This window comes from Tursiops truncatus, chromosome 11 (assembly GCF_011762595.2).
Source record: "Tursiops truncatus isolate mTurTru1 chromosome 11, mTurTru1.mat.Y, whole genome shotgun sequence".
Classification (NCBI taxonomy): Eukaryota; Metazoa; Chordata; class Mammalia; order Artiodactyla; family Delphinidae; genus Tursiops; species Tursiops truncatus.
Window position 1 is genome coordinate 6,088,913 of NC_047044.1, and position 20,992 is coordinate 6,109,904.

General features: G+C 54.7%; 1 protein-coding gene and 1 long non-coding RNA gene across 6 annotated transcripts in view; one reads left to right on the top strand and one right to left on the bottom strand.

The window, feature by feature from the left end:
• Positions 1 to 15,898, bottom strand: BIK (BCL2 interacting killer). Of its 5 annotated transcripts, none has more exons than XM_019944455.3 (5): positions 4,828 to 6,462; positions 3,241 to 3,390; positions 1,909 to 2,016; positions 1,073 to 1,172; positions 1 to 832 (listed from the first exon to the last, which is right to left on the bottom strand). In XM_019944455.3, exons 1-5 carry the CDS (start codon positions 4,869 to 4,871, stop codon positions 812 to 814), a joined length of 423 nt encoding a protein of 140 aa, XP_019800014.2. In that variant the 5' UTR covers positions 4,872 to 6,462; the 3' UTR covers positions 1 to 811. The 5 variants fall into 5 exon arrangements, 3 of the variants coding, with proteins under 3 accessions (XP_019800014.2, XP_033721785.1, XP_033721783.1); XM_033865894.2 differs by having other exon boundaries at positions 1 to 495; positions 4,828 to 6,459; XR_012324149.1 differs by lacking the exon at positions 4,828 to 6,462 and adding an exon at positions 15,281 to 15,898 and having other exon boundaries at positions 1 to 495; positions 1,073 to 2,016.
• LOC141275805 (uncharacterized) overlaps positions 14,955 to 20,992 on the top strand; it is a 16,112-nt gene continuing 10,074 nt past the window's right edge. The window contains exon 1 of the long non-coding RNA XR_012324151.1: positions 14,955 to 15,102. This is a non-coding gene — a long non-coding RNA (uncharacterized lncRNA). The remainder of the gene's footprint in view (positions 15,103 to 20,992) is intronic.

Below are 20,992 nucleotides of genomic sequence, written 5' to 3' on the forward strand. Positions count from 1 at the left end.
TGGAAACCAACATTTTATTGAGCTCTCCTCACCCCACAGAAATCTATTCCAGCAGATTCTTTTTGCCACGGGCATCACAGATACGGGGGTGTGGCCAGCACTCCCCCCGCTGCGCACTATTTGACCGACCCCAGAGAGGGAGGCTCCTCCTCAGGACAGGCCCCCGCAGAGCAGGCTGGGGCCAGGAGAGCAGGTCATTAACCAGTAATGACCCCAGAGGTAAAATAAATTCATTTCTCTTACAAAAACAAGGGAAAAACTAGTATGAACCTCAGTGTCCCAGCACTCGGAGTTTAAATATAAAAAAGGGGCAACAGAAAACAGTTAAAAGCCAGCCAAACCGACAAGGCCACCTCCAGGGTGGTGGCGGAGCGGGCGGGGGGCCAGCCCCACCCCACGCGGGCCAGCAGCGGGTCAGTGGAGGCGGCGCCCCCAGCTGAGCGTCACCACCAGCAGCAGGGACAGCGCCAGCTCAGGCCACGGGCTGGGGGACACCTGCGGGATGAAGGTGGGGACGAGTGAGGACCTCCAGCAGGGACAAGGCAGGCGAGGGCGGGGCGGGGGAGCGCTCCGCTCAGAACTGGGCGGGGGGGGGGGGGCGGTCTGGGGCGAGGTGACCAGAAAGCCGAGGGGCACAGGAGGGGTAGGAGAGGCCAGTGGCCCTGAGGACACGGCAGGAGCGGAGGCCAGCCCACCAGGGGCTGCCTGTCTGCCGGGAACTGGTGTGGGGGCCGTTCTGCTGTGCTGGCGGGGAGGGAAGGGGAGCAGTCAGGGAAGCTGCTCAGGACAAGGAGCCGCTGTGAGCCACCAGTCAGCCGCATGGAGGCGATTCCTGGCAGAGGGAGAAGCATGGCTCAGGTGTGGAAGCAGGCAAGGATTCGTGCATCTGGTCCACAAGCCGGAGTCTCAAACCCAGAGGCCTTTGGGACCAGGCAGCGGTAGAAACGGGGCAAGCAGGCAGGACCGGGTAGTAGGGAGTGGTGCGGACTGTGGCATCCAGAGAGGGTATGCCCCGTGGAGCAGCTGCACCACTGGCAGGAATGTAAGTCAAGGTCATGGAATCGAGGCTTACCCTGTCCCTGAGGGTCAGGAAGCTCCAGAGGCTTCTGTTCTCCCTGAGGTTAGTGAAAGCCACCATAAAACTTCTAAGAATGTCCCTCAGTCCTATGTGGCTGTAGGGAAAAACAAGCTGTAAGACAAAGGGGGGCAGGGCCATTACGCAGGAACAGGGGCGGAGACGGCCTTGACTGGAGGTGACAACTGTCACCCTATCCCCCTTCCCTGGGCGCCTCCACCAATGAGAGGCCTCTCTCCATGGGCTGTTGGTGGTCCCGTAGTCATCCTGCTAGGGGTCTGGACTTGCGTCCCGGAGCCGGACCCAGGGCAACGCCCCGCTGCCCACCGGCCCAGAGGCAGGTCCAGGGGAGGAGGAGCCGTGTTCTGAGAGGCCCGGGCTCCTCAGAGGAAGGCTGCCTCCCCGGAGACCAAGGGACCGTGTCAGCTTGCATCCCGGTCTTTTGCGGTAGGGTCTCTCCGTCCCCACCTGGGCAATTTTGTGAGGTTCCGAGAACCTGCAAGGAAGCCGGCAATTCCCGGAAGCCGAGTCCTCACGCGAGAGCCCGTGCCATGCAGAAGGCTCCGCCCACACGGCTGGGCACAGAGCTGCGTCTTGGCTCACTCAGCAATTCCTGTCATTTTAAGTCAAGGCTCTGCTGGGAAGGGGCTACCTCGGCTCGATGAGGGGAGGACAGAAAGGCGCCGGGGTCTGTGGCCCAGGCCAGCTCCAGGAGCTGGGGATCCAGCCAGCGGGGGAAGGGGGAGCTGCGGGCTTCAGGGCTGCCCAGGAGCGGAGCCACCGGGGGCCAGCCCTGGTCTGTGGGGGTCCTGGGCCGGGCAGGGGCTCGTCACCTGTACACGGTCATCCGGATGGGCTCGACGAACTGGGGTAGCAGCAGCCTCAGCTCCATCTCGTCAGCAATGGAGGCCAGCTGCATGGCCAAGTAATGGGGGCCGTCACTGCAGGGAGGCCACAGGGAGCTAGCTGTTGCGCTGGTTCGTCGCGACAGGTTCGTCGCGAGGTTCGGGGGCAGGGAACCTTCACACACCCCTCCTCTGGCTCCCACTTTGCTTCAGAAGAAGCCCGTGGGGTCCCCTCCCCTGGAGTGCAAGTCCTAGACCCCGGGGAGAGGGCTGCCCAGGAGAAGCCTGTGCCCACCGCCCCCCCTTGTGGGAGTGCAGGGAGACACTGAGAGCCTGTGACAGCAGTCAGCTTCCCTTTCCCCTCCCAGGATGACTGAGTGCCCCAGAGAACCCTGGGAGGGACCCTGGCACATGTCCCCTGGACCCCAATCCTGAGATTACCTCTGATGGTACCACCCCTTCTCAGAAAGGGGGGGCTACCTGGCCCCTGTCTAGGCCCCCCATTCTCACTGAATGAGTCCCTGATGGAAACGGGGCTGTGCACACGCCCACCGGGCACCTGGGCCAGCTTCAGCTCTGCTCTCAGCGGGCTGCCCACATTCCATCCCGGTGACTTGGCTGGGAATTCCCAGGACCCTGAGCCCCTCCCAGCCTAGCCTTGGCCATCTGCCCAGTCTGGGGTAGGGGTTTGCTAGGGAGGGCTGGCCGGCAATCAGGTAGTGGGTTGGGTTCAAGTCAGGACAACACTGCCCCGGGCTCCATCTACAGATGCAGCGTGGAAGGGCAGGTGGCAGATTTTCAGGTCCCTCCAGCCCTGAAGTCCCGACCAGTCCCAAACCCCAAGTCCAGGACCTAACGGCTAAGCGATTCCTGAGGCCTAAAGCAGGGGGAAGCATCCAGAACCCTGGTGCTGATGCTGGGACAATCTCTTCCTGGCTGCCCTGACAACTGGGTCAGGTCTGCATCTGCAGTGGCCTCCTTCTGACTTTCTAAAACTGAATCCATCTCTTAAGAGGCCTTGAGGTGACTGTGGTCCTGAGGGCCAGGAGGCACCCTGTCTTAAGGCCACAAGTTTGAGTCATTTTGATGGCCAGTGCCATCCTGGGACTATGAATATGCTGGGTGCTCTGAGGGGGCCCCTCTGTGAGCTGCTGTCAGAGCACAGCTGCCTCACCCAGGGCACCTGCCTGCGTGACCACGCCCAGGGAATTTCCACTCTGCAGCCCTGTCTGGAGAACCCAGAAGGGTCTGCTAACCACCCGGCCACGGTCACTGACCAGCAATGGGGATGGGCAGGGCCCAGAGGCAATTGGGACCTACCTGTAGGGGGAGACAGGGTGGAACTCCAAGATATTGGTCATGCCGGGTAGCCCCTCACCTTGGTCATCCAGGAAGCCAGGGCCATGGTTTTGCAGGAAGGTGTACAAAAAGAGGTTCCTAGAGAGGGGTCTTGCTTGATACATTTCTTCTCTGGAGAAAAAAGAAGTAGACTGGATGCTTTGGGGTGTCGCTCACTAGTCACCTTACCTCTACCCTAGCTTCCCCGGCGTGAATCCTGCTGTGTATGCTTGCTGTGTGCCTCTGGGCAAGTCACTGTGCCTCTCTGTTCTGTCATACACCCCTCAGGGATTTGGAGAAGACTCATAAGCGCCCTTGCCTTTTTCTCTTTTTTTTTTTTTTTTTTGTGAAAAGAGAATCAGGGAATTCCCTGGTGGTCCAGTGGTTAGGACTTGGTCGGGGAACTAAGATCCGGAAAGCCGTGGGGCACGGCCAAAAAAGAAAAGAGCAAATCAGACTACAAACGTATGTTTCTAATACGGGCCCCCAAGAGGCCTGTAGTCAAACTAAAAAACCCAAGTGTCTGGTGTCACAGTGGCCTAAGGCTGGGCTCCAGCAGGAGAGCCAATTCGTTGGGTTCTGCCAGCTTCCAATTGCTACGCCCCTCGAGCAGAAAAAGCAAATGCAAGCTACACGAGGAAAAGTCACCCACAATCCCAACTCCCAGAGGGATATTGCCAGTTTCTAAACACATTCGCAGCACACACATTTTCAAAAATGGGATCACTCCTGGGGCAGGGAGCGGGGGGGGAACGAATTGGGAGATTGGGATTGACATATATACACTACTGTGTATAAAGTAGGTAACTAATGAGAACCTAAAAAAAAAAAAGGGATCACTCCTTACATAGTATTTTATAACCTCCTTTCTTCGCTTGATGTCTCACCTCTCCACTCCCCTGGCTCCTTGCTAATAGAACTAGTTTTTGGGGTGGCCCTGATCTGTGTTCATCTAAGGCAGTCTGACACTCCTGTTCTCACTTTCCCGGCACGCCTTGCAGCTAGTGGTGGGCATGTCACCCAATTCTGGTCAATGAGGTCTCAGAAGTCTGACATGGGGGCTGAAAGGGAGCAGACACAGCCTGGGCAGCTGTGTTTACATGTTCACATCATCGCTTGTGATAGCCGGTGAGGCCTGTGACCGTGTTCACCAGAATTTACCCCACACTGTATCAAACAGCCTTCAGTCCGGAATATAGTGAATGAAGAACCAAAGGGCCCGAGTTCAAATCCCAGCTCTTCCACTCAGCAGCTGTGTGATGTCACAGTTTTCTCATCTGTAAGGTACCCCCCCACACACTGGGCTGTTGGGGAATGAAGGAATCTCCTTTAAGTACTTTGAGCAGAGCCTGGAACACGGGGGGAACAGGCACTGTTATGACCTCTGTACTTCAGTCCATCATTCTTATAATAATAAATTGTAGGGAATTCCCTGGCAGTCCAGTGGTTAGGACTCCCCGCTTCCACTGCAGGGGGCATGGGTTCGATCCCTGGTCGGGGAACTAAGATCCCACGTGCCGCGGGGCACGGCCAAAAAAAATTAATTGTATTAATAACTAATTGGCTTACACCCAAGTCTCCTGCTCCCCAGGCCAGAGTGGACCAGCGTTCATCCCTGAAGTGGACTGCAGGCAGGACGTGCACGGGCACAGAGACACAGAGCTAAACAAGCACGTGTGCGCGTACCGCGTGCTTTCAGCATTAAAGGGTGACGGCTGGAAATGCAAAGAAAGACAGGGCAGGGGCTCGTGGGCACACAGGTTAAGGTTCCTGGGTCCTCCAGGTGTCTCGGGGCAAGTCTAGACAAGTTATTCTCCACAGTGCATCCAAACTGCATGCAGAGATGGACATGATGTCATCAAGGGCGCAGACAGGTATCTGGGGGGTCTGGGGCCTTTGAGAAAGAAAACCACATAAGGACAGCATTGTTCCAGAGAGAATAAATGCCCAGAATCTGTATCAAAGAGAGATGGCTGTTTCAGTTTCCTGAGAGCGAGACAGTTTTACATCTGTTCAGATGCAAGCTCAGTGTGAAAGGCAGGTCCGCAGGAGCTGGGGCTGGAGAGATCAGACGTGTAAACACAGCCACAAAGGCCACAAAAGAGCCCCGGCCTGACATATGCCACCCGCACCTGTCAGGACAGCCCCTTCCCCTGTGGGCTGAAAGGAGCTGTCAGGTCAGATCTGGTGGGTGGAGGGAGGGTGGCCCCCGGCAGGGCTGGGGGAAGGGCGCTGCCACCTGCTGAGGGCACCTGCAGGCAAAGTATTAAGAGGGCCTGACCTAGCGACTCCCCCAAACCAGCAGGGAGGGTCACGGGGACTTTCCTAAGACCCCACACCCAGCAGAGGTACCACTCCGGGTGCCTAAGTCTTCATACATTTGTCCTAGAGGCTGCTGGGGGTCGGTGAGAAGCCATGAGGCGAATCTAGGCCCACCGGCCATCCTTGAGGAAAAAGTAGACGACAAAACCAGTATGGCTTGAAGCCACTTCTGTAGCCAGGGGTGACTTTCATCCCTTCCCCTTTTGATCAGGGGAGGCTGAACCAAGGTCACAAATCCTACTCCCAGGCCCCGGACCCCCGCGGGGTTGGGGCGGTGCATGGACACCACTTTGGGGCGGGGTGGGCTCAACTAAGTTAGGTTTACCTCAAGAAAACTGTAAATGAGTCTTAACAAGCTAGATCAACATACAAAAAACAGCATTCCTACAAGGCAACTAGAAAATATTATAGACAATAAATACATCTACAGAAATATAAGGGTTTTGATCAGGAATGAATTTAAGAAAGGATGCTTAAAATCTTTATGGACAAAAATTTTAAATTCCATTAACGGACTTAAAAGACCCAGATAGGGCTTCCCTGGTGGCGCAGTGGTTGAGAGTCCGCCTGCCGATGCAGGGGACACGGGTTCGTGCCCCGGTCTGGGAAGATCCCACATGCCGCGGAGCGTCTGGGCCCGTGAGCCATGGCCGCTGAGCCTGCGCTTCCGGAGCCTGTGCTCCGCAACGGGAGAGGCCACAACAGTGAGAGGCCCGCATACCGCAAAAAAAAAAAAAAAGACCCAGATAAATGGAGACAGGTTTTAACACTGCACAGGTTGTAAGCCCTGTGAACTTGACCTTGTGTTAGGCTGGCATTTCAGGAATTGGGACCAGGAGCTCTTGCTGCCTTCAGGCCCCAGGCCCCAGGGTGTCTATGCAAATGGATATTTTCCAGGGAAAGCTACCCCATCAGGGAGATGACGTCATTTGCATCAGTCTCCCTGATCCCTCACCCCTCCCCCCCTCCCCAGCCCCCTGAGCACGGGGCTCTTCTCTTCCCAGGGATGGCTTATGGTCCCGTGGACACCCCTTCCCAAGGGGTCACAAGGGGACTTCACTGGGCACATGGCCTGAACCTCACCTTGACCCACCTCAATATCCCTCGTCCCCAGTAGACGCCTAGAATCCCGGGCACCTTGTGTACCAAATGGGATGAGGGGCCCTACCAGGCAGGTGCCTGACCAGGGACAGTGGCTACCGGCAGCTTGGCCAGGCTGGGGGTGAGGCCTGTGCTGTGTCTGACCAGCTCCACGGATGGCTGAGCAACGGAGTGGTGCCTCCCCAACCAGACTGAACTGTTTGGGGGCAGGACCCACGTCTGCACCTTCATGTGGGTCCCCAGACCCCTCCGGACCTCTCTTGGGCTGGCCTGGGAAGAGAACAAAGACACCAGACTCTCTTCTCCCCTTGCTCATCATCTGAGCCCTGCACGGATGCTCCAGGACAGGTGGGGGGATCTTGGGTTAACGTCCTAACCCACCCACTCGCCTGCAGTGAGATCTTGGGCCAGACCCTCAATTTCCTTATCTGTTAAATGGGGATAATGGTCCCAAGATAATAGGGTTCCTCTTCCAGGCAAGAACAAGCACTAATTGTCTTATAATTCTGGCTCATGTCTGGGTATCTACTATCGTCAGGCAGTGATTTAAGCCCTCCCTGTACATGGATTAACTCTAAAATGCTCCCCACTTAATCCCGTATCTAAGTCAGAGAAGTGGAGATTGAATCCAAGTCCTCTGCCCTCTTGCTTCTAGCCAATGCAAAGGTTCTGGCTGGTATCAATGGAGGAGAATCAGCAGTCAGGCCTAGGCTGTCCTTGGGCCTCTAGATCTGAGCGAGAGAACAGTGTGGCCAGAGGGCTGGGGGCAGGGTCCCTACGGCAGCCTGCCAGCTCTGGTCCCTCCCAGCTACCGCATCACCCCAGTGGAGGCCCAGGGCCGGTCCCTCCTGTCTGGCCCTGCTCCTGCTGGGGTCTCCAATCTGATCTCCACTCAGCAGCCTCAAATCTGACCCTGCCACCCCCTCTTAGCTCCCCAGTCCCCTCGGGAGACATGCTACACCATTACCAGGGCCCTCTTCTCCCCCTGGTCGCCTTAGCCCTGCCACCCCAATCCTGGACCTGGTTCCCACCACACTACAGAGCACGTACCCAGACGTGCCAAGCCTCTAGTCTTTGCCTGGGCAGTGCCACTGGCCATCCTCAGTCTCCTTTCGACATCCCTGTTGGTCCCTGCTGGGTGTCCTTGGGTAAGTCAACCTCTGTGCCAAGCTTACTCACTCCTCAATGAGGACACTAGCAATAGCCATTTCACGGGGGACAAACAAGCTGGGACTTCCCTGGAGGTCCAGTGGTTAGGACTCCCGAGCTTCCACTGCAGGGGGCCCGGGTTCGATCCCTGGTGGGGGAACTAAGATACCGCAAGCCACATGGTGTGGCCAAAAAAAAAAAAAAAAAAACACGTAAAAAGAAGCTGCCCTTACTGTTAATCTCTGCTTCCTGGCACACAACACAGAGCAGATAAATGCTTGTCGAATGACTAAACAAAGCCAAGTACTGAGGTCACTGCAGCTGCAGATCCAGGAGCCTGGACTGGTTTCAAGCATCTATTTTTTTCCAGCATATTTGCAAATGAGTAGTTTAAAACCCTTCTTTGGTGAAAGGAAGGCACACCCACCCAGGCTGCAGCCCACACATACCCTCCTGCACACTCAGTGGAAACCCATCTTCCTCCAGAGCTCCAGATGCAAACTGCTGTCCCCACAGCCATGAGGACACCTGCAGGGCTTGGAAGGGAGGGCAGGCTCTGGACCAGCCAGCCTGCAGTGTCACTGGCTGTGTCTCTTCCACACACACACTGAGATGGGAACAGCTGCCCCCTCTTTGGAGGGGGGACCCTCAGTTGCCCGAAGCCCAGCCTTCCCCCTGTCCCTGCAGGCCTTGCAGCAAAGCAGGAACAGGTGATGACCCCTCTGGGACCACATCAGAGCCATCTGGTAAATGCAGTCCTGGGTGCCAGGCCAGTGGCTGCTGGGTGGATCCAGCTGGAAAGCCCTGGTCCCCAGTCTTTTCCTTTGGGGCTTCCCGCCCCCTCCATGAGCAGGGCAATGCCCTGGCTTACAGAGCACCCAATGCTCAAAGCATCAAGTGGAAAAGCCCTGACCTCAGCAAGACAGACCCAGCTTCCAGTCCCAGCTCTGCCACGGCTGTGTGACCAGAACCAGAGAGGGCTCTCCAGCACAGAAGCGGCACAGCCTCCAGGACTGTTCAGAGGAATGAAAGATACCACTGTTGCCCATTTTCTGCCACCTAGCAGGGGCTCCACAGCTGGTTAAGAAATCAACAGACCCAGAAGGGAATGGGAAACAGCTAGCCCCTACTTCTCTGGGGGCCAGTTTGACAGTCTCTACCAAAGTCACAAATGCACACAACCCTTTAATTTCTGGAAATGTGTCCTCCAGTGAGGCCGGCCTGTACCTGGCAGGATCTTGCTGGGCCAAGATCCTGAAGGTGCATGCACACAGCAGGGGGCACGACTTAACGGTGCTGCCACAGGGGTAAGAAGAAAAGACAAACACCTCCACCTGCGTGAGTGCATCTCCTGAAGGAGAAAGGCGATTAGTAAGGAGGGGAAGCGGCCTCTCTGGGACAAAGGTAGGAAGGAGACTGAATTTTTACTATAAATGTTTTCCTCTTCCTGAACATATGCTGGTATCACTGATTCAGAAAATAAAGCAAAAGCAACTGTTTCAAGTTCATAGCTTTAATTTGCGGTCTCAGATACTGATGTTTGTCTTAAAGGTCTGTTTCAGGAATCAGGCATCCAACCCCTCCCAGCCCCACTCCCCGCCCCTGCACCACCGCTCCCTCCCCACCTGGCAGGAGAGGTCCAGACTTATGAACCTGCAGACGTCCCAAGCAGCTGGTCTGATGTGGGTGGGGCTCACTTCCCTTAAGTGAAGGAGAAATACCTGGGGGACAAGGAGAGAGGAAAGAAAGGAGGGAGAGGAAAGGAAGGAGAGGGAAAGGTTATTTCAAGCAAAAGGTTGGAAATTCACCTGTGGGGTGGGCAGGAGTTAGAAAGCTGCAGCTTGGAAGGGACCCCGCTCAAGTCCTACTGCCGCAGCAGCACCGGAGCCCTCCTTCCACCTTGAACCCCAGCACAGGTGCTGGCCTGAGCCACCTGGGACCAGGCGCAAACACTGCCAGCCACCGAGCAAGAGGCTGGGGTGGCCTCAGGCAAAGGCTGCCCACTCTGGGCCCGGTGCTTCTCGCTCAGTAACCCCACACCCTTTTTATTTGCATCTAGAGTCCAGCCTCCGTCAGGACTCAGGGTTGGAACCGGGAAGGGCTTGTCACACACATACGTGGGAGGAGCTACATTAAATCTGGCCTCAACCCCAGGACACACCCTTGGCCGCAGTTTAAGGTCACAGTTTGGCTGGAGTTGCTCAGGGCTGACTGGGCTCCAGGTCCCCAGCGCCTGGCCCGATGAGCTCCGGAATGTCAGCGGGAAGAACGAGGCAAGACCAGCGCCCTCTTCTCCTCCCCACCTGGGCAGGTTGGCCCCGCACAAATGGAAGGAGCTGGGGCCTCTGGGTAGCGTGGAAAGAAGTCACGATTAGCTGTGAGTGACAAGAGCAGGACCTGCTGTTTATGCAGATGTTGATTTCTCACTGCTTACACAGTATTTATGAATGGAAACGCTGTAGCAAAGGGGCCCTGGGCTGGGCGCACACCTGGGTTCTGCTCCAGCTTGGCTGTGCTACTCTGGACAAATTCCTTAGCCCCTCTGGACCCCTAATTCTTCACTTGTAAAACAAGCATTGGGGACAGATTCTTTTCTGTCCTTTCCTGCTCAAATATCCATTAAAAAAACAAACAAACTGTAGAGAAAGTGTAAAAGATTAATAATTCTCTTGACAACTAATTTTGAAATGGTTTTCAACCAGTTTGCTGAGGTCTGAAAGTTTCTGTCCCGCCCCAAATTCCTCAGTTGAAAACCTAATGCCCAGTAATGGGAAAAGGAGGTGGGGCCGCTGGGAGGCAAACAGATCATGAGGGCTCTGCTAGTGGGTTTCGTCTCTTCTAAACGAGGCCCAGCAGAGCTCCCTTCCCCATCCTCCACTGAGGATACAGGAAGTCTGGGGCACCCTGACCTTGGACTTCCAGAATCCAGAACTGTGAGAAATAAATGTCTGTGGCTTATGAACCGTCCAGCTTGTGGTATTTTGTAAGAATACACACTTCAATGAATTGAACAGAAAAAAGGCAGGGGAAACATGGTGAGGAGACCCTGGCAGGCCAGGTCGGAGGGGATCCCAGTCAACCAAGTCCTGTTGACACCCCTGTGCTTCTCCATCACCATTAGAAAGGAAAGGTGCCAAGATACCGCCTGGGTCTGCAGTTTAAGGAGCATGTATTTCAAACAGTAAATGCCGAAGAGGGTGTGGAGAAAAGGGAACCCTCCTACACTGTTTTTGGGAATGTAAACTGATGCAGTCACTATGGAAAACAGTGTGGAGTTTCCTTAAAAAACTAAAAATAGAGCTTCCATAGAATCCAGCAATCCCAATCCTAGGCATGTATCTACAAAAGGTGAAAACTCAAATTCAAAAAGATGCATGCACCCTCAATGTTCATAGCAGTGTTATTCACAATTGCCAAGACATGGAAACAACCCAAGTGCCCATCAACACATGACTGGTTTTAAGACGTGGTGTGTGTGTGTGTACACAATGAAATATTACTCAGCCATAAAAAAGAATGAAGTATTGCCATTTGCAGCAATATGCAATATGTATGGACCTAGACTCAAACAGAGAAAGACAAATATTACATGATATCAGTTATACGTGGAATCTAAAACAGCACAAATGAATTTATTTACAAAACAGACTCAGACACAGAAAACTTATGGTTACAAAAGGGGAAGGGGGGGATAAATTAGGAGTATCAGATTAACAGATCCACACTATCATATACTATTTTTTTTTTTGGCCGCGCCAGGCGGCATGCGGGATATCTTAGTTCCCCGACCAGGGATCGAACCCGCTACCCCGCGGAGTCTTCAACACTGGACCACCAGGGAAGTCCCCACACCATCGTATATAAAATAAACAAGGATTTACTGTATAGCACAGGAAACTACATTCAGTGTCTTGTGATAATCTATAATGGAAAAAAAAATTTTTAAATATATATTGTTTCTGAATCACTTTGCTGTACACCTGGAACTAACACAATACTGTAAATCAACTATACTTCAATTAAAGTACCTAAGAAGAATTTAAGTGAAGGACTACGCCCTGCTTTCTTCAGGTCTGGGTCTCCCTCCAGCGCTGTGGCGTCTCAACCACTCACGAGATCCTGTCACGGAGCGCTCCAGTCAGCAGCCCTGGGGGCTCCCATTTCCTCCCTGGGACAGATCTCAGCTCCCCACTCCCACCTTTTCACACCCTCAACCCCACCTTTACACCCTCCTTCTGCCTTCCCCAGGTTGGCATCAGGGACCTGCTTCTTCCTCCAGGCCCAGCCCAGAACCCACCTCGTTCCAGGACAGAATTATCTGTTCCGTACCCAGCATCCTGCGTAAACAGACCTGGATTAGGCACTTAGCCCATGACGGGTCTCATTAAATGTTTACCTGTCTATCTGCCCTGGCTCAGAGCAGGAACCCTGTGAGCGGGGACAGCCCAGTGGGAACCAGACAGTACAATGTCCAATAGAATGAGGGAACTGGGCTCACAGGACAGTCGGCTCCTGGCTGGGGCACCCTGGACCGGACAGCCTCACCTTTTGAGAGGAGGCAGAGGCTGCACGCATGGTATACGGTCAGCGCTCACTAATGGGAAGCTCTCGTCTGGTGAGTCTGGAGCTCAGGAGAGGCGCATGCCCACCCTGTGTCAGAGCTGGGATTTCCCGGGTGCGTCATTGTTGGCACACGGGAAATCCGGCCCATCTCCCTGCCGGGACTCAGAGCCTCCTCTGAGGTCCAAGCCAGACACAAGTGACCCTCCCCAGATAGCCACGTGGGGCTGCCCGCTCCGGCCCAGAGCTTGCATCTCCTGTCAGACTCTGGGTGACCCCGTGTCTTCTCCCACCTCCAGAAAAACAGGTTTACCAAGCAGTGCCTGACAAGGCCCAGCGGGTGTTTTGTGTCGTCACATCCTAATATTGACACTAGGATAATCAGCTGCCCTCCGCGAGCCGCCCCAGTGCCCTGACCACCAGCCCTGGCCTCTCCTGCCTGCCTCAGGGCCCATGAGGGACTTGGACCGGGGACTTATTTGCTTACATCCAGGGCCCGGCCCCAACCAACCCGCGGCAGGACAAAGCCACGACTGCACACGTCCACTCCAGACCCGCTGCAGGCTTCCTGGTGGCCGCCGACAACAAAATCCCGAGCGTGCCGGGAACTTCCTTGAAACCCCTTGGAATTGTTCTGAGCCAAGAAAAAAACAGCCGGACTCTCGTGGGATCCACTATGTCCACGGCAGGGGAAGCAAGAAGCCATTAATTGTCTACAAACTTAATGGGTTCACTAAAAACAGGATGCTTTCCAGGGAGAGGGGAAAACACCTCCGAGGTCAGGGTCAAGACCCACCGATGGATGGAGCCCTTCGCAGTGTGCCCCCTTCCATTTACTAGAGGATTGGACGTGAAAAAATGGACTATAACACTGCTCTCTGCTTTCTTTGCAGCTCAGTTTTTATACCTACTAACCACTTAAGAAAATTTACAATAAACATACATACAACCGTCTAACCAGCTTCTTCCCAGAGTGCCCAGGCTGTGACGGGCATTGGAGATGCTCTAATGAGTGTGACCTTTCTAAATTCCTCTTCTAATGGAACTACAGGCTAGTGTAAATCACACGAAGTGAGCACACATAATTCCCACACTGTCTTGAGTGTCCTGAAGACAGTATAGTCAAGTCTTAGGCCAGCCCACACTCTGGAGTGTTTCTCCCAAGACTGTTCCTTACTTTCTGAGACAAACCGCATTCTGTCTATGTAATGTGTATGTCTCTAAATAAATCCACTTCTTACCTATCCAAAAAAAAGGTACTAGGCCAGAGGGACCGCTGGGAAGAGTGGGAGGGCTGTGGCTTTAGATCAGGTAGTCAGGGAAGACTTCTCAGAGAAGGCAGCAACTGAGTTGAGATGATGAGTCTGACATGCACAAAGACCGCGCTGCTAAGTACATCACTCCATCCCTCCCATGCAAGGCCACACAGAATCCCTGATGCTTGGAGAAATATTCCTGCTGACATAGTTCCACCAAAAAAAGAAAAAGAAAGACCACCTGGCAGCCATCTTAGAAGGTAGATTAAATATGTTCCCCACCCTTGCAGTGGTTAAGAATCCGCCTGCCAATGCAGGGAACACGGGTTCCATCCCTGGTCTGGGAAGATTCCACATGCTGAGGAGCAACTAAGCCCGTGTGCCACAACTACTGAGCCTGCGTGCCACAACTACTAAAGCCCGCGCACCTAGAGTCCACGCTCCGCAACAAGAGAAGCCACTGCAATGAGAAGCCTGCGCACCGCAACGAAGAGTAGCCCCCGCTCGCCGCAACTAGAGAAAGCCCGCGCGCAGCAACACAACAAAGACCCAGCACAGCCAAAAAGAAATTAAAAAAAAAAGTTCCCCACGCTAAAGGACATTTTGAGGCACTCCCTGAAAGCTCACACTCTGGAAGCCACCCTCTCCAGACCCCTCAGGCATTTTAAACCAAACCCAAGCAAAAATAAACTTGTACAGTCTAATGTTGGTAAGGCTGAAGAAGCCACAGTGACCTTGAGGTTAAAACGGTGGGAAATCCCCAAATCCTGGAATGAGAAGGGGGGGGAGATGGGGGGTACACAGACAAGCAGCACCAGCAGCCAGGTGCTAAGACTGGAATCCAGGCCATTTAGGGACCAGGTGCAAATCACCCAAAAAGTGCTGTTCCTAAGGACCCATTCCAAGGGCATGTCCAAAATAAGTAGAAATAAGATTAAAGTGTTAACTCCAGAGAAGTCAGTAACAGCCACCAACACCTGGGGGTGGTGTTCCTCCGTCCCTGTTGGGAAACCTCACGGATCCATTTTACAGAATGAGCAAACTGAGGCTCAGAGGTGGAGTAGCCCGTCTAAGACAACACAGCTGGAAAGTGGCTGCGTGGAGAGTTTGGCCTGGCTTCTAGGAAACGGCTCATAATGCCTCCTGAACTATGTCTCAGTTTCTCCATCTGTAAAATGAGGCCTACCATCCTTGGAGGCTGGCCAGCACAAGAGCCCTCCCTGGCGTAGTAAGGATAAAACCGATAACCCTCCCTTCCTCCCTTCCTCCCTTCCTCCCTTCCTGGGCAGCTGGAGCAAAGCCTGCGCAGAAAACCAAGCCACATGGGTGCTTGAAAAATGTTACAACAGCAGCGGCAGCAAGAGCAACAGCAGCAACACCCGGCCCCCAGGGTGGCTCCTTCTGGCGAAAATTACAGTAACAATGAACGGTTTACAAAACGACTCACACCCAGGAGGTAACGAGCCCGGGGCACCCCACCCCCACCCCCAGGGCTGGTTGGGGCCGCGCGGGGCTTGCGGCTGGACCCCTCTTGGTCACCGGATAGAACGCGCCCGGCGGCCCCTCCAGCGCCGCGGCGCCCGGCGGTCCCCGGTTTACACAAGCGAGCCGGGCGCCTTCCCCGCGCGGCGCACCTGCACTGGGCGTGGGTAGGAGGAGGGCGCCGCGGCCGCTCGGCGCGCAGTTCCTGTTCCGGACTTCCCCGCGTCCCGAGTCCGGCCGGTTTCGGGCCCCTCGAAGGTGCGCGGCTCCGGGGCGCCCCGGGGTCGGCGGGGACCGGTGCTCGACGCCATCTTCCGTTTTTTGGTGGCCGCGCGGCTGTACCGTCTCGGCCCTGGGCCTCGGCCCTGGGCTGGCAGCCCCGCTCTCTGGCCCGTCCCCCGAGGACGTGGGAGCCCGGCCCCGGAGGCCGCGCAGGAGGGAGGAGCGGGGCGATGCGGCGCCGGGTTCCCGGGGCGCGGCGCAGAGGGGCCGCCCCATTGCACAGATGCGGAGACTGAGGCCCGCAGAGGGCCCGGCTGCCACGGTCGCCAACCGGGAACTGGAGCCCCCGCCAGCGAGGAGGTGTTTCGGAGCCGGGGTCCCCAGACGTCGCCCGCGAGTAACACCCGGGACAGGGAAACCTGGGTACGGGTCCCCCACCTTCCAGCCGGCGCCCAGGGCAGACCCCGGGCGCTTACCTGCCGGGCTCGGGCTGGGCAGAGGGGCGGACGCCAGCGGAGTTAGGGTCACAGCAGGGGGGGCAGGGCTCGGACTCACCTCGCGTCGGCGGTGGCAATGGCGGTGACGGTGGCGGCGGCCGCAGCGCTCGAGCCGGGAGGCGTATTGTCTACGGCTAGGGGCCCGCGCGCGCGACCATATAAAACGCCGGGCCCCGCCCCGGCCCGCCCTCAGGGCCGCCTCCCCGGCCAATAGCACGGACTCCAGGACCCAGTCGGGTCCGAATGGCAACAGAGCTGCTACAAGCGTGATCTGTTTACTTGTTTACTGTCTTTCTGCCTCCTGCGGTCTGCAGGTTTGTTTTGTCGCGTGCGCTGGTTTGCTCCGGGGAATATTTGTGGATGAATCCCCTGGCTGCGTTTGGGTGGGTATTCCAGGATCTTTATATCCTCAAAGAACTCCTAGGGGATTGATGCTTTTTTCTTGCCCACGAGGCTCAAAGAGGACTTAATGACCTGCTAAATGACAGCATGAATTCAGCGTTCAAATATTGGCGCTCTTAGTGCTGGCAGCTTCAGGAGTTAGGTTTTGTTTGGTGTTTTTTTTCTTCAATTTTTTAAACTGTGGTAAAATGCACATAGCAAAATTTGCCATCTTTACTATTTTTAAGTGTACTGTTCACGGGTATTAAATACATTCATAATGTTGGCATCCACCTCCATAACTCTCCATCTTTCAAAACAAACTGTATAGCACTAAAAAGTAACTCCCCATTCCTCCCTCCCCCGGGTCCTGGCAACCATCAGGCGTCAGGTGTTTTTAAGCCTATTTCACAAATGTGAAAACTAAGACTCAAACTTCTGTAGAAACAGCATCAGCAGCATTCTACCAAAGCCTGGGGTCTTCCTGCCCCACGCCTTCCCACCCCGCATCCTTCCAGCTGCACCATCCATCACACCTCCGTTCCCATCGCCATAGTGGGGGCAGCCCGCCCTGCTCTGGCGCTCCTGGGCCTAGGGGGAGATGAGTGGCAGAGAAGGGCCCCCAGAGCCTCGGGGGAGGGAGGAGAAATCAGAAAAGGTCCAGGCAGGGTGGTACCCAGCCCTGGGGTGGGCTAAGGAGGTGTAGGGTCTCGAGTCCCCAACCTGTTATTGCTGGGGTGTGTTGAGGTAGAGGAATGCAGAGCAGAGCATTGGGGTTACAAAGTAGCTGTTGTCCCAGGAACAAAACAAAGCTTGTTTACCTCAGTCCTGCCGCCTATTGGAACAGAGAAACAGCAGGGTCCGGGGAGCTCCCCTCGCCTTAGTTCTGCCATTTGCTACCTGTTGGAGATCCCCTCACCCCTTCTTCCCACCTCTGGAGTGATGACACCGATACGGATTTTTCCTTCATTGTTCTCATCTGTGAAATGGGATGACGGCATGCCCCCTCCCCCCACCACCACCCTATAGGGTTATAGGGAGGATCAGAGGAGATAATCATCAAATGTTTAGTAAACTCCCAGCAGAGTTTAAGCTTCAAGGCCCCTCCCACCCTCTCTTCTGGCCTCTTCTGATTTTGTAATCCTTTCTTTGAGGGCCTCCCAAATCACATTGACTCCAAGCCCTACAAAGCCTGGATTTCCCTGGGCTGCTAATAGCCACAGGGTGCTTTACAGGCGGAGGGAGGAGCCCTCCAAAATAGGGACCTCTCTCCAAAAGCAACTCTTCAGATGAGAAAACAGACTCAGAGGGGAAGCAATGGCATGGTCTCATCTATGTGTGTAAGAATGCTTCCAGAGGGGTCTCAAGGCTGAAGCCATGGTGCCAGGTACAGAGTAGGCATTCAGTAAACATTAGCGGAACAGCTGGAGGAAGGAGGACAGTTTAGGGACAGATGGGGGATAGAAGTGCCCAAGGAGGGGGTGGGTGAAAATATTTGCCTTGCAAGGTCCCCAAATAATATGCAGATTAAACGGACAGGAGGAAGAAAAGCCTTTTGGATGGGAATTGAGCCTGTAGAAGGCCTTGCCTTCCTATCAGTCCAGAACAGATTAGATGGCAAATGATAATAGCAGTAACAATAACAATAGGAGCTGCCAGGATCTCCTCAGATCCCTCAACCCCAGGGCTAAGCACTTTCTATTATCACCTGTAATTCTTACCACTGTCCCATGTTACAGACACCCGTATACCCACAAAGGGTCCATGTACAGGCAAGAGAGACCTTGTGGACCCATTTTACAGATCAGGAAACTGAGGCTCTGAAAAAGGAGGCCAGCCACTTGCCGGAGACCACCCAGCCCTTGAGCAGCAGAAGCAGATTGAAGCCTGGGTCTCCCTACTCCTGCTGCAGTGTCCTTTCCACCCTCCATGGCTGGCCTCCAAACCTCCTGGGCCTCACCTTCCCCTTCCCCATCGGGATCTGCTGGCCTGTCCCAAGGCCATCAGGCTGTGGATCCTGCGTCATAAAACACCACGATCCCGTGGGCAGTCCCTTCCTTCCCTAGGGGCCTCCTTCCTGAAGAGCTGCCTGCTCTGGAGCCTCCGGATTCTCCGAGCCCCAGGCAAGCCCCTGCTGCTGAGGCCATGACCATGTCTCTCCGCAGTTCAGGGATCCATGACCCAGCAGACCCTCTGCTCCAACTTAGGGTTGAGTTTTTTCCTTACTGTGACTTTCTCTGATCATCCATTTAACAAATATTGACACCTACCATATGCCAGGCAGGGGGGTAGGTGATGGGGATCTAGAGACGACATATTCATGGCATTAATAAAGGGCCCACATCCAAGTGGAGGAGAAACCAGTGACAGGAGAATAGAGCTCTGGGCAGCCGGGCACCAGCGTGCACTCAAGGAGGGAGAGTAAAGCCAGGCAGTGTGTGAAGAGTGGGGGCGGGGTGGGTCTTTTAACCAGGGTGTCAAGGGAAGCCTCGGTGAGGACGCAACCTTCCTGCAAAGGCTTGAGAGAAGTGAGGACGCCTTGCAGAGAGATGAGAACATTCCTATGAGAACATTCCTCCAAGACCCAGGAGGGGAGGAGAGGGCAGGTGGGAGCCCCAGGGAGAGGGCTGGCCAAGCACGTTTGCCGAGTGCTGGCCTTGGCATCCAGGACCCACCTGTGGAGCCAGACGCCAGAGCAGGTTTTAAATGGCTGTCTTTCCACGTGCCATCCCAGACTATTGTCCCAGCCTTGGGACACCTTATCTGGAAAATCCTCCAGCTTTGACAGGGACTTTGTAATATCAGGAGGGACCCATCAAAGGGCTTCGAGGTTCTCTCCTGAGCTGGGCCTGAGCTTCTTGCCAGGAGCTAGAGCAACCTCACGGTGACATTCCACCCACGCCCACCTGGTGGACACCTTGTGGGGATACCTTCCCAGGACAAGAGGCTGTGTGGCCTCCTGAAGGGTAGATCTCCTCACTTCACGGATGAAGAAACCGAGCCTCGGAGATGGGTCCTAAGAGGTCCGTGACCACACAGCCAAGAGATTGCAGGGCTAGGGCTTGAACCCAGGTCTCTCTGACCTGTCTGATTTGGGGGTCTGTGAACCCCCTGAAGTGAAACAAAATGGCAATTGGGGTAAAAGCATTTTCTGGGGAGGGAACCTGCAGCCTGGTGGGTGAGGGCTGGGACTTCGGGGCCACACAGCCCTGAGTTAGAATCCCGACTCTGCACCTAAAACTCGCGTGGCGTCAGGTAGGTGCTTGGGCCTCTCTGAGCCTCAGTCCCATCCTCTGTGAAATTTCCCACCTCCCAGGGCTGCTGTGAGGATGAACACACAGGAAGCCCTCAGCGTGATGCCTGGTACCCAGTAGGTGATGGGTAAACCCAGAGGCTCTTATTGCAGACAGGGATTAAAAACTGCTGAAGAGTTTGAGGGAATTCCCTGTCAGTCTAATGGTTAGGACTCCGTGCTTTCACTTCCGAGGGTGTGGGTTCAATCCCCGGTCAGGGAACTAAGACCCTGCAAGCCGTGCAGTGCAGTCAAATTAAAAAAAAAAAAAAAAAGAAAGAACTGGTGAAGAGTTTGACATATTCACAAAAGAAACTGTATCTTGGAGATGCGTCATTTATTAAATGAAATACACTTTACAGATCAGTGTGTCCAGTACAATCCCACATTAAAAAAAAATCCATATAGAAAAGTCTGGAAGGAAATACAGCCCTGCAAAATGGGAATAGTGATCATCTCTGGGCATAAGGATGATAGGCAGTTTAATGTTTGGCCTTGTGTTCTTCTGTATCTTCCCGGTTTTCTATACAGAAGTACATTAACTTATGCTAGTATCAGAAATACATCACTTTTTATTCTAAGAAGAGGAAGAAAAGTATGTTTGGTCTCGTCCCAGGCCAGAGCTGAGCCAGAGACAGCAGCAAGCGCCTTTTGCTCCAAGTGAGACAGAACAAGGATAGAGTTCACAGTGGGTCTTAGGCAGGAAGTACAGGAGCTCAGGAGAGGGAAAACTAGGAGCTGGGATCCTAGAGAGGAGGCAAGCATATCAGGAAAGGCTTCCTGGAGGAGGAGGTATTTGAGGGCACCCTGGAAAGGGGCTGGATTCCAACTGGAACAGAAAAATGGGTTTGGCCTTATTGCCCTGTGGGTACCTGGGAGCCATGGAAGGCCTCTGAGCAGAAGAGGGAATAGACCTTTGGGAATTGGAATCTGGCAGCCATGTGGGGAGGTATTAGAGAGGAAATGATGCCTCGGAGTCTCTGAGAATGCCCAGGGCTCCTGAACGGAACGCCCCAGCCTCCATCCAACTGATAACAGTGCCCAGGTTGCCCCTCCCCCAAAGCTCCGCCTCCTTTATTTTGTGTTCCACACCCAGCCATACTCACTGTCCTCCAGTTAGTGAGGCCCTCTGTGGACAGAGCTGTTGTGAAGCCTCTGGGAACCTTATTACATCCCCATTTTACAGGTAAGAAGACTGAGGCTCAGAGAGGCCAGCTGAGCTGCAGCGTAGAGAGGTGTGGATGCTGAGGGATGAGAGACGGGACCTTCCCTTCCCTGGCCTAATGCATCAGAGCTCCACTTTCCCTCACTTTCTGGGGAACGGGGATGGTGACACCCAACTCATACATCACGACTGTTCCGGTCACCCAGTGGTCGGTGGGGCTACTGCTCCCCTTCTTCCCCCCTCGCTTTATCTTCCTTCACAGCACCTTCTGCTCTTCGCATATGTATTTACCTGTTTACTTGTCTAT

Coding starts and splice junctions, on each gene's coding strand:
- BIK (XM_033865892.2), bottom strand. CDS start 4,871: ATGAACGCTGGTCCACTCTGGCCTGGGGAGCAGGAGACTTGGGT. Junction 3,391..4,827: donor GGGGAGCAGGAGACTTGGGT/GTAAGCCAATTA, acceptor TTTTTTCTCCAG/AGAAGAAATGTATCAAGCAA. Junction 2,017..3,240: donor CACCCTGTCTCCCCCTACAG/GTAGGTCCCAAT, acceptor GCCTCCCTGCAG/TGACGGCCCCCATTACTTGG.